General features: G+C 44.8%; 1 protein-coding gene across 8 annotated transcripts in view; it reads right to left on the bottom strand.

The window, feature by feature from the left end:
* The window catches only part of LOC149353066 (uncharacterized), an 83,534-nt gene that overhangs the window by 41,206 nt on the left and 29,334 nt on the right, over window positions 1-12,994 (bottom strand). For all 8 annotated transcript variants that reach the window (XM_089582264.1, XM_089582271.1, XM_089582266.1 and 5 more), the window contains 5 exons: window positions 12,090-12,269; window positions 8,213-8,305; window positions 6,597-7,649; window positions 4,039-4,116; window positions 202-504 (listed from right to left, as the gene is read on the bottom strand). In XM_089582264.1, the coding sequence (XP_089438390.1) occupies window positions 202-504; window positions 4,039-4,116; window positions 6,597-7,649; window positions 8,213-8,305; window positions 12,090-12,269 (1,707 nt within the window). The remainder of the gene's footprint in view (window positions 1-201; window positions 505-4,038; window positions 4,117-6,596; window positions 7,650-8,212; window positions 8,306-12,089; window positions 12,270-12,994) is intronic.

Here is a 12,994-nt window from a genome sequence, read left to right as displayed (position 1 = left end):
GGCATCGTATAGCCCACAGCTCTCAATTCCTTAGCCCATGTCTTTCATATATAGATGCCCAAAAAATGTCCCAAAAGTGAAAGCAGCACACTGTCAAAACTGTACCGCTAGACTAATTATGAAGCATTGCTGTCAGGGACAGCGAAAAAGCCCATAGAAGCAATACTTTCACAATGCCATTTTTAAAAGAAAATATCTCACCTCGACATTTTCTTTCAGCTGCCTCTCCAGATCTTCAATCCTCAGAACAAGGAAGAAGATCTCCTCTTGGAGTTCAAACACATTCTCAGAGAGACCGAACTCAGACATCTTCTGATTTGTCAGCTGCCTGCGCCAGCGCCGATTAGCCGACAATCCAGACTTGCGAGGACTCTGGCTGCCTAGCGAACCCAGAACAGGCAGGTTTTGATCTATCTCAATGAGTGGCTGGGCATTTGGGCCAGTGGGGGACTCTGTTATCTTCACAGAGAAAGAGTCCTTCAAGGATTTTTGTAGAAACTTGACCTAGGGACAAGGGGGAATGAAAAGCAGAGATGAAAAAGGAAGAACACATTAAACTCGTTGGGCAAGGGTCCTGACAATCACACACAGCCACAGTATCATGTTGATTTATCCTCCTTTTTTAACCAAGTGGCTTTCAAAGCTCCCATGCTCAAGCTCTGTACCCATTACTACCACGAATACAAAAATGACATGAAATGAGAACACTCCTCTAATGATAACACATACAAATGGTAAAAGCTATAATAGAAATGAGCTTATGGGTACTGAAATGTCACAAAACTGAGGGGTACATTAGCAATTGACCATTTGCGGAAAAGTTTCTGCGCATGCGCAGCGAGGGCACAGCCAGCGCCCTCTATAGGCGATTTGGTTTTGGTTGGAAAACATGAGCCGGCCGTGCATTCCCTCGCTGTAGTACGGCGAATGATGTGAGCTCCTTGCCTCGCTTTTGCAGCGTGAACGAAAATGCCAGCTCATTGCTTGGCCTACGGCTGCACGAATTACTTCATTCACCAAGGAAGCACAAAGCTCAGGTTCCCGCCCAGCTCGTTTCGAAACGAATGTTCCTGCTGTATTTCGCGCTTGCTGCCAAGTGCACGCAGCTCGGTCGTTCTAGAAGAGTTTTGCCATCGACGCACGTGCGTATTCGGTGGAAACCGAATAATATATACTAGTATGAACACTCACCATAAATGCAACAATGTCAAGCCATGCTATCTGAACAGCGGGAGCACGGCAGAGCGCAACCTCGCTTATATCTGTTAATTCTAACGCTCCTGCGGTCCGTCAGCATGCAAAGCAATGCTCTGCCGTATCAGCACGAGCCATTATTGAGATAGTACAACGGGTCGGTTACTAATCAGTTAAGTGTGCCCAGCAGCAAAATGTACTGTACGAAGTTAGCAGAAACTCCTGCCCTATCAAGAAAGCGCACCAATGACGAGAAACCAACGACAAGGAAGGCCGTTACTAACGACGAACCATGCCGTTGTCACATAAACACCGGTATTCACCGACCGCGCACGCCCAACTCTCACGAAATCTAGTTCATCGTTCGTTGCTTGAAGATTCATCATCAAGTTTCTGACGTAACCTTCCTCCTTGAAGGACCAGCCGCGATGAGCCTGGCCAACAGCTGAGGTGGTGGAGTGGAGGTTTTGCCACACATTTCAGGCTATCACGCGAAAAATCTTCGCTCCACCTCGTTTCTAAAAACGCAAATGGGAGGTTCTCCTCGTCTGTCATCCTCTTCGGTTAGCAAACGCACGTTTCCGGCAAATAAACAACACTAAAACAACACCACAGCACGAGAACTGCTGAACGCTGCCTTGCACACGTCTGCTCGGGAACAACTTTCCAACCAAAAGTTCCGGTGGAGCTTCCCTCTTTGCACGACAGGCAGCGCTCGCTTTTCCACAAATGGTTAATTACACAGCGAAAATCTGAATATGCAAAGCAGAACACAACAAAGTAGATTTTACACCACTGCACACAGTCCCACTTGCAACTGTTCTATGCAAATATACAGAGAAAAAGTTTGTTACTTTCCCTCCAGACTACATACATCCAGAATAAAATGAGTGTTTCACTAACACTCACCTACACTAGACAGAAAATCCACATGCTGTGCAAGGCTTGGGTGACACGTGTCACAAAATGTGCGAAGGTTCCATATTTGTCAGCAGTCCCTAACAGTCCCTAACATTTTTCAAGTGATCTGGCCACTAGAATAACAGGAAAGAAGAAAAAGTGTTCTTTTAGCTGTGTTCTTTGTCTGTGATGCCGGTGAGACACCAGTGGAATTTGCTGCCTTCCAAATCAAATTGTGCCTGATGTCTGGCACCTCCTGCAAGTAGCCTGCCACATATGGCACATTCCATGTGCAGAGTGGATGCTAGATCTTGGTGGGGCACTGTGTGTGCAGCATGCCACGTGATGTTGGCTTTGTGTAGAGTGAGCTCAGTAGACAGTGTTGTGGAGGAGGAGGTTGGGAGTTCTGCCAGATGTAGGCCTTCTGAACTACCAAGTGGCATTGCAGTGAAGATGCATGGTCCTAAGTAGCCAGTTATTTATTTGATTTGGGAGCAAATGGCTGGCTATGTTAATTAAGCAAACAAGGGAAGGGAATGAGGGGCTCGTTATAAATATGAGAGAAGCCAACAGCCACAGAAACCACGGAGCACAGGGGATTTTTTTTTTTACATTAATTTATTTTTTTGTGGTGTTGATCAAGTAAGAATATTACTGTCGCTTAAAGCTAATTGATTAGAAAAGCAGAAGAAAAAACAACCACATGCCGCCGGTGGGATCCGAACCCACGACCTCCGAATTACGCGTCCGGTGCTCTACCGCTGAGCTACGGCGACGGCTGTCAAACCTTCTGCTTTCGGGGGTATTTATGTTTACAAATAACCTAACCTTGAGAGTGTTCATCAGCGCCACCCACGTCCGCCGCTTACGAACGTGGGTGGCGCTGATGAACACTCTCAAGGTTAGGTTATTTGTAAACATAAATACCCCCGAAAGCAGAAGGTTTGACAGCCGTCGCCGTAGCTCAGAGGTAGAGCACCGGACGCGTAATTCGGAGGTCGTGGGTTCGGATCCCACCGGCGGCATGTGGTTGTTTTTTCTTCTGCTTTTCTAATCAATTAGCTTTAAGCGACAGTAATATTCTTACTTGATCAACACCACAAAAAAATAAATTAATTAAAAAAAAATCCCCTGTGCTCCTTGGTTTCTGTGGCTGTTGGCTTCTCTCATGGCTATGTTAATTGTTAGAGAAACTGTTTCTCAACACTAAGCACATCAGTTGATCACATTCTTTGTTGTGTAAGATGGTTTCATAATAGTGAGGTGAAGTTGCTTTACCCAGATAAAATGTGGCCAGATCACTTGAAAAATGTTAAGAACTGTTAAACACCAGGCAGCATATCAATGTCAGCACAAGCACACGATGACGTGGGCCAACTGCAGTATAAAGCTCTGGCATCCAGAATACCTTGGCACACCAGTCATGTGAAAGCAAGCATACCCTCACGACAAAAAAAATTGATAAAAAAAACTGTCACAAGCTTTCTGGAGCAAATCATGCAAAATATAAAACAATTATGACAAAGAGTCACTGAAACCTTCAATATTACTCTTTTTCTGTGGAAAAATAAATGACACTTGCTTTACAGGTCTCCATGAATTCCTTCATAAATTTGGCGTGTACTGTTATCTGTAGATAACTACTTTAAGCCAGAAGGCACACTGCTTCAATAATAAAAAAAAAGCCTCCATAAACTAGCCAGGCCTATCAATTTTATCTTGCATGTAATTGCTCCCCCTTCCCGCTCCAAAAGGCTGATATGTTGGATTCAGTCTGCCATTGTAAGTTCAAAAGTCCTGGCACTAAACAATAGTTACAGCTAAGGAATTTAATGGCTGTAATGAAAAAATTTTATTACTCAGTAAGCTTTGCTGAGATAATGTTGCTCTCCGTTATCTTAATGTGGTTCACATTATGAGTAAGAAAACAAGCAAAAAATCTACCTGAGCTTTAGCATTGTTGAGCTCGCTCTTCAAGGACTCAAGATTGTCACATGGCTCCACAGTCTGTGAAGAAGCATCCTAAAAAGAATAATGGTTAGACACATCAATAGCCTTCATACAAAGAGCTTATAAAGAAAAAAAAGAAAAACTGCAAGGCATCATGAATGCATTGAAAATTGCAGCAGGTATGCTTTTCACATTCATTTCCATTTTCTACAGGTAGTGAGAGCTTCCTTGGATCCCTTCACTTCTTACAGCAGTCGACCCTTTTCATGCTATTTAATTACTTTATTTGTTTTAATATTGTACCACTTCAACTAGCCTTTCTCTTGTGCAGCTGTGCCAAGGTCTGCAAAGTGCTCTGCAAACTGCCTGGCCACACAGCCAGTGCATGTGCACAACACAGCACTAGTGGTCCCTTTCAAGAAAAGCATCCCCCTAGCACAATGCTGAAGGTGCTTTTATACTGCAACATTGACGTGCAGACAAGCACTGACTGAGGTCGGACATGCCAGGTTGGAGATGCTGCACCAGGCACAAATTCAGTCCAGCCGCTTCAACTTGGTGCAGCATCTGCAACTGGTGAAGCACATACACCCAACATCCGGTACGCCATCAGCCACGAAACTCATGAAGCGGAGAGCAGTCAGTGAAGTGCAGACCGGTTTGGCAAAGCTGGTGCGAAATAAAGCCAGCTCTATTTGGCACTGAGCACTGCTGGAGCATGCCAGAAGCTACCAAACATGCTGACAGTCAAGCGCCACTGCACTGAAGAGGGTCCCTCTTTGGCCAATGTGAGGTCACTATGCCATGCGAAATAAACTCGAACATAAATGCGCCTTAGCTCTCTCGCCAGAGCTGTGTGTGCTGCGAGCACAGTGCTGGCTGGAGGGGAACACTTGCTACCGGTACACAGGAAGGGCACACAGCTGGCGGTGCACCAGCGCTAACTTGCCTGCCACTTGATGTAATGAATCATTCCTTTCCTTTTCTAATTACTACTACATCGGCCTACCTTACCGCATCAATACAGCACCTACACCAAGCAATTGCTCACCATAAGTACTGTTCATTAAAGGTACACTAAAGAGTATTTAAGCTCGTCTTTTTTACCACGGGAACTCGATCTAGACGCTCCGAGCATTCTTAGAAACTTCGAATCAATGTCCTGTGCGGCCGGTTTCCCTATCAAAATCAGATTAAACGTCCTGGCTCCCGCCTTTTATTTTTGAACTCACCTTCAAAAGCAGGAGGAGTCAGCCAACCCGTGGAGTGCCTTTCAGCCAGTCGCATGGCGGCTTGCCGCTCTGCCATCGGCAGAGAAATACGTAAAGCAAAGAGTCCACGCGTATTTTTATTTCCGTGGGCCTAATCTGCGGCTATGTTATCGAGACAAACTTTTTGACCGAAACCTAAAACACAAAATAAAAGCGAAAGCAAAGCCACTGGCTGAAAGGCGCTCCACGCGTTGGTTGACTCCTCCTACTCTCGGAGGTGAGTTCAAAAAGAAAACGAGGGTGGAAGAACGGGCGATTTGGTTGACCAGCGTGACGTAGTCACAGTGCGAAAACGACATCACGAAAGGGAAAACAGGATGCACACAGCACGAAAGGCAGAACATGACGCACACAGTGCTGAGTGCGTCCTGTTGAGCTTTTGCAATGTCCTTTTCGTGCTGTGACCATGTTACACTCAAAAAGAAAGGTGGGAGCCAGGACATTTAATTCGATTTAATAGGTAAATCGGCCGCACAGGGCAAACTTGAATATTCGTCCTAAACTTGAATATTCATGCTCAATCTGGGACCCCCAACAAATTAACCTAGCCAAAACCCTTGAGTGCGTCCAGAGCCGCGCGATAAGATTCGTATATTCTGATTACTCATATCATACGAGCGTAACAGCATTGAAAACAAAAGCTAACCTCCCCAGCCTTGAATCCCGTCGAAAAATAGCCAGACTTTGCCTTTTCCACAAGTTTTATCATTCGCATTTCAGCCAATCTGTTATCACCCCTGCATACCGCCTTTCACTTCGCATCAGTCATCCGAAAGCTGTTCATACACCTCGAGCATCTACTTCCTTTCACTTCGCATCAGTCATCCGAAAGCTGTTCATACACCTCGAGCATCTACTTCTGCGCACCTAAAATCATTCTTCGCCCAAACCGCAAGAGACTGGAACGACCTCCCCGCTGAAGCTTTCATCCATCCTGGCCTGGAATACTTCAAATCATTCATCACTGATTTTTTTCTTCAATGATATGTATGCCCACCCCTCATGTAATGCCCCTAGTGGGCCTTTGAGGTACTAATAAATAAATAAATAAATCGAAGTTTCTAAGAATGCTCGGAGCGTGTACGTCGAGTTCCTGTGGTAAAAAGACGAGCTTAGAATTCTCTTTAGTGCACCTTTAATACCACATGTGCCTATAATCAGATGCTTTAAGTCAGTACAGAAAATTGTACTCATCTTTATCAACAAAAAACAGCCAACAGAAGATACATTGAGGCTGCCATTAAAGACCTCTCAAAATGAGGATAAATTCACTACGCTTACTTGTGCACAATGACCAGCCTGCTCCACAGGCAATGCTACCAGCTGCCCTGAAGAGTCAACAGCAAAGATCAGCTCATCAGTGCTTCCTGTTGGCTTTCTGGGCTCATTTGAGGTTGGTGTAAGTGGCAAAGCCTTGACCTCATTGTGCAAGTCTCCTACACACTTCAAAGCAGAGCCAAGTTCCTCAAGCAGTTCCTCCTGGGAATCTGAAACATCCGAATGACCATTTTCATTTCGAAGGTGAGGGGACAGCATGGTAGAGTGGGTTAGCTCTTCACATTCCTTTGGCTGACCACTCTTGCCAAATAGCACTGGTGGACTGTGGTGAAGAAATGACCCATTGGCAGCCTCTTGCTTTGCTTTCTCGAGGACAGTGTCCAGAAGCTGAACAACATCCGCCATCTGCCACTCAGACACCACCGGGCCATCAACTGCAAACAGGTCTGCCAGCTGCTGCAGCTTCTCTCCAAGTTTCACAAATACAGCAGGCTCCCAAGCAGCCAGACCACTCTCATCAGGTTCACAGTGGTCCAAACTATCACTGTTGACCACGGTGCTTTCTGTGGGCAAAGAAAATTGAAGACCCTTTTCGTGTGCACTTTTCAAAATTTCGTTGACCTTTTGAATGCAGGAAATATTTGTCAATGCAACGGTGGAAAGTTCAGGCAAGATTCCAGACTCCCGAGCCAAGTCGGAGAGAAACTGCCACAAAACTTTGACCTCTCGTGGCACACTTTGTGAGACATAGAAAACGGTGGGTTCTTCTGGCCCTTCAGGTGATGCAGGTGTTGACCCCTGGAAGGATGCCTTTTTTTCTGTCTCAAATGGGGTTCCAGGTTCAGCAGGCGTGAGCTGGCCTTTACAAGTCTCCAATGGAAAGTCTGTCAGACTTGCTTGTCCAAGTCCCTCATTCTCGACGATAGAATCCTCAGCATGCCCGATCTTTGTCTGCATCACCTCTATCAGTTCATCCTTTTGCTTCAAGGAGAGAAGCAGCTCTTGAAATGACTTCTCCGTTTCAGCCATAGCCTTGCTCCTCTCTGAAAGTAGTTCCTGGAGAAAGAATATGTTCTAAGGCATCAAAGAGAAACACATGTCGTACACAACTGCACAACATGCACATGAAGAGTAAGCAATGCAAGTCATCTATTCAGTACCAGGGGGAATTTAAAGACTTGTGCCTAAACGATCATAGCACATCATTTGTTACATGAGTTTGAATCAAGCGGCGGGAAAAATACTATTTCATTTTCAACTGTACAAAGTTCAGCAATAGACATGTCTTTTTTTGGCGAACAAATGTGAGCAGAGCCACAAAAAGCGATACAGTAATGTATTCTAACTGAAGTTTGTGCAGTACACACCAGTTTTGCTCCTGACAGCACATTACAGACTCCATGATCACTAATAAAATATATATGGTGGTGTGGTCCAGCCTCATAGATCCATACCTGACGGCACTCTAGTTCGCTTGTGAAAAACTGCCTGTAGCAATATCTGCACTCAATAAAGAATAGCTTTAATCTGTGTTCAGTGCCCCTTTAGTTTAATATCACCAGAGTAGAATCTACTCCTTCCTATCATAAAGATACTTTGAATCACAGTTTCATACTCACGTTGATAAAACTTGATTTCTCACGAACAGCTATATGCAAATGATTGCATTCAGATTCCAATTCAGACATCTGGCTTTTCAGCAATAGTCCCTCCTGTAAAAAGCAAAGCACTCACCATTAGCAGAGGGGAAAGGCATCTGTGAAGTCAGTACGCAAGATATGAAAAGTGGGAGCACTTTTTATTGATAGTTTCAAATTTCAGCAAACACTATTAGCATGGCATGCACAGAAAAGCCAGGATAGTTCAAGACAGGCCTAGAATGAAGAAATCAATATTGTCACAGCCATCTCTTCACACCTGAAACTGCTGCTCCCTCCAAGCTTCCAGTAGATAATTTACGTAGAAAAAGTCAATCGCAACATACATATCAACTTCATGAAGATTGATTAAGAAGCTGGCTTCACAGAAGTAGCCGGTCTAGCCTGTCCTACCAACATGACAAATAGGTAATGCTGTAATACCTGCTGGCCGCATTTTAATGTAAATAACAATTTTTCTTGTTCAAGAAGCAAGACTGTGTGCAAATTCATTTATGAGATTTCTTATTAAAAGCATACTTTGAATAACTCCTCCCCTTACTTTAATTTATATTTACTTTACTTTTACTTACTTACTTTTACTTTATATTTAAATCTGACAACTGTCATTTGAAATTAAAAATGACAGCCGGGTGTGTTGGCACAGCATGCCTGGAAGAGTCTGTGCTTTGTTGACTACTTATGCCTTTTTTGTTCACTGAGTTTCAGGCACTGTGCTGAACACTGAGCAGCTGTTAAGGGATCAATTACAGTTAAACCTACATATAACGAAGTTAAAAAAGGTCCGGGATTTTTCGTTAGATCCAGGTTTTCGTTAAATGCAGTTTTCGCGAGAAGACCCGAAAGGACAATGCAGTACGGAAATCAAAATAAGAAATAAATGTAGGTTAAATCACCATGAAAACGTTTACAGAAAACCCCATTACTCGAAGTCATAAACAAGGAAAAATGTTCCGCATTCCGCGACTGCCGCAGCAGCCACCGCCACCTCCGCCGCGGCTCGCTAAACGCCGCTACGCGTGGGATAGGGAGAGTGGGAGAGGCGGAGGCACCGCGGCAGAGCTAGAGTAGAGTACGTGTAGACGCGCCACCGCCGTAGACCGGCCACAAAGGTCACGCTTCTTCCCACATGTTTCCCCTCTCGGTCTGCCCGCCGCTGTTGCCCCAGGAAACATAAGACTCTTCCGCCTTGCGTCGTTGGCGCTCTCTGCCATCCCCACTCCAGAGTACTGATGTGCGAGGGCTATCGGTGCTGGAATCACGCGAGCAACCACGGGGCAGCGATGGGCGCACAGTGCTCGTGCCATTTTGTGTCTGCGATGGCCTATCATTTTTCGCTGCTTCTGAGCATGAACTGTTGCTGTAGTGCCATGTGGTATGGTGTTCCAAAAGCGTAAAGCAATGGAGATGCGCCGACGGCGCTGGTGCACAACGCGCTGTCTCAACTGCGGTTGCTCGCTGCGATCATTGACATTCCTCTCATCTCAGTTCGTGCTTATCGTCATGAAGCTTTTCTAATTTCGTACCTCAGCACAAGCTAACATATAGTCAGCTTAGCGAGTTCATTATATCAAGGTCAACCGCCGCACACGTTCGTTACATGGAGGTCTCAAATACATGCGCTTCAATGGGGGCAGCGCTGGGGAATTAAAAAACTTCATTATATCAAGAAATTCTCTATATGGAGGTTCGTTACATCAAGGTTTAACTATACTAATAGCATCGACCCGAGTGCAGCCACATGGCTACGAAAGAAAGCTTCGCTCTGAGTTGTTAACTGATTCAGTCAAGTCATGCCATCTGCTAGCCGTCCTGGTTAGCTTTGTTGCAGAGTGAGTGCGCCATACCGGTGGAGGTCCCTGGTTTGATTTCCAGAGCGGGACAGATTTTTCTTCGACTGTCAAGTTTACAAGAAAGCTGTTTAGCTTTCCTCAGTAGCTGTATGGCTGCAATCAGGTGGACGCTAATTAGTAAATTATTCCCTTAATTAAAATCTACTCCCCCTTGGGAAATTTGCTTAAATACTTTGGAATAACACTGAGCAGCTCTCCGCAAATGACATCATGCGACTAAACTTCAGCTTCAAAACTCCATGATGGCCAAGCACACACCAAGATTAAGACACCTTCTGCTTTAGAGAAGCAATATTTTGAATGTTGGCCTAGGCAGTTTGTTAAGTTGCATCAACTACTATGGCCAGATGCTGACATAGGTAACAAAAAGCTGTGATGTGAGAATCACAAGATGGTACTGCAGGCATCAGCAACGTGTTCTCATGCCACAAAAACTCTTAGGTGATCCTGGGTAGACCGCTGAATGCGTTACGAGCCAAACAGTTATATCCGAGGTTGACACACTAAAGTTCGTTATATCAAAGGCAGTAAGTACACTTAGGTTTGTCAATTCAAGATTAACACACTAAGTTTATACATCCGAGGTCCAGACATGAAAGTTTGTTATATTCAAGGTTAATACACGGAAGTTCGCCATATCCGAGGCTAAGGCACAAAAGTTCGTTATACTTGAGATGGCATATCTAGGCTTGGTATATCTCAGATTAACACACTTAAGTTCGTTATATCCAAGGTGGCATACTAAGGTTAGTTATATCCAAGGTGGCACACTAAGGTTCTTTATATCCGAGGTAGTATACTAAGTATGTTCGTAGTCTAGAGGGCAAGTTGGCCCCTGAAACCGACCACTAACAGACGGCGGTGACCATTTCCGCTTGCAGTGACCTCTAACGTTAAAGGTGCACTGAAGAGGAATCTGAACTCATCTTTTTGCCGCGGGAACTCGATCTACACGTTCCTAGCATTCATAGAAACTTCGATTCATTGCCCTGTGCAGCCGATTTCCATAATTTAAATCCGATTAAACGTCCGGCTCCCGCCTTTTCTTTTTGAATTCCCCGTATATGGTGGGAGGAGTCGACCAACGCATGGACTGCCTTTCAGGCAGTCGTGTGGCGACTTTGCTTTCGCTTTTATTTTGTTTCTTTTAGGTTTCCGTGAATAAATAGGCCTAGTCAGAGACTACATAGCTGCAAATTAGGCCCACGGAAATAAAAATACGCGTGAACACTTTGCTTTCGCCGATCACTACGTATTACTCCACCGATGGCAGAGCGGCAAGCCACCACGGGACTGGGTGAAAGGTTGGTCGACTCCTCCCACTGTTTGCGGGAAATTTAAAAAAAAAAAAAAAAAAAGGCGGGAGCCTGACGTTAATCCGATTTAAATTAGGGAAATCGGCCGCACAGGGCAATAATTCAAAGTTTCCAAGAATGCTCTAAACGTGTAGATCGGAGTTCCAGCGGCAAAAATAACAGTTCAGATTCCTCTTCAGTGCACTTTTAATGCATTAATACCATATCTTCTCCTGTAATTTGTGCATCCCTAATTTTTTACCCTCTATAAAAAAACTTTACCTCACATATTTTTCACTCTCTAATATGCAAGCACACTGGCATGCATGCATGCAGGTGCACGCAGGGGAGGCATGGGAAGATTCGCCGCATGCGAGTGCGAAAGGTAAGTGAGTGGCGAAGGGATGCTGCTCTACGGAACATGACACTGGCAAGGCCAAGCCAAAGCAAAGTCATGCCTGCAGTGCATAGTGCAAGGGGCAAGCATGACTGGCTTTTTTGGAAGAGTGCCAGATTCAGGCGCGAGAATCAGTGTGCCCCAATCGCCTTGATCTGCTGTGACAGCAAACTTCCGGTAACCTCCCGAGCACTTGTCGTGCCAGAATCCGAAACTACTGAACTAACCATTTGCTTCCATGTAAAAGGTAACCTAAACTTAATACCGTGAGTAAAAAAAGAAAAGGTGCCCACCTGCGTATGGCTCTCCATTTCTTGCATTTTCCTCTGTACGGAATCCAGAAGCTTGTCTTTTTCAGCACATATTTTCTGGTGAATTTCAGCTGCCCTTTTCAACTCGGTTTCATATTCTAGACACCTTGACTGAGTGGCTTCAAGACGAGATGTCAGGCATCCTACGTCACTGTTTAAGCACTGCAAAGAAAAAGAGCCAGTGGATAATTTAATTTGACCCTATGCAAAGGCAATGAAAACGTTGTGACAAAGCGATGCCTCATAATCTATAACGCACACACTGCTGCCATAGAATTAGCCTGAAAACAGCTGGTATAGCCGCAACAACAGAATTTCGATGATGCGACCAAGGTTGATACGAACTGTGGCATGATACGAATTGGTAAAATTCCTTCTGGCTAGACTGTACTGTTTAGAATGTGCAGAATTTTGGGTGATCCAAACACTCTCCCAAGCAACTACGATGATACTAACACGCTAGCCACGACCACACACTTCACCACTAAGCAAAGAACCCACATGTGACACCGCTATCGCCAGTCGTACGGTACGCACCGCAAGCAGTCAGCAGTGATGCACGGGTGTAAATAAATTAAGTTAGCCATAAACAGACCTGTGTGAATGAACCTCTCGTGCTTCTGCATGCAGATTTTGTTCATTTTGGATGACGTGAATTAGTGAATTAGTCTCAGACTACTTGGCCACTGCTCCAATATGTGTTGATCGGTATTTGTGGTTCAGAGCTTCCATTGGTTTTAAGTTTCTTGAAGTTTGGGACCAACCTGCACGACCCGTCAACCAATATGCAAGTAAATATGGCATAGTGTGCTTTTGTCTCCCCATAATATTTGATTTTAACATGAATATTCGATTATAATGCAAGGGGTGACTTTTCATTCCTATTA

The sequence above is a fragment of the Amblyomma mixtum genome, chromosome 3 (genome assembly GCF_055824585.1).
Source record: "Amblyomma mixtum isolate Tamu chromosome 3, ASM5582458v1, whole genome shotgun sequence".
Taxonomy (NCBI): domain Eukaryota; kingdom Metazoa; phylum Arthropoda; class Arachnida; order Ixodida; family Ixodidae; genus Amblyomma; species Amblyomma mixtum.
The sequence above is the reverse complement of the archived record's forward strand: the minus strand, read 5'-3'. Positions and strand labels throughout refer to the sequence as shown.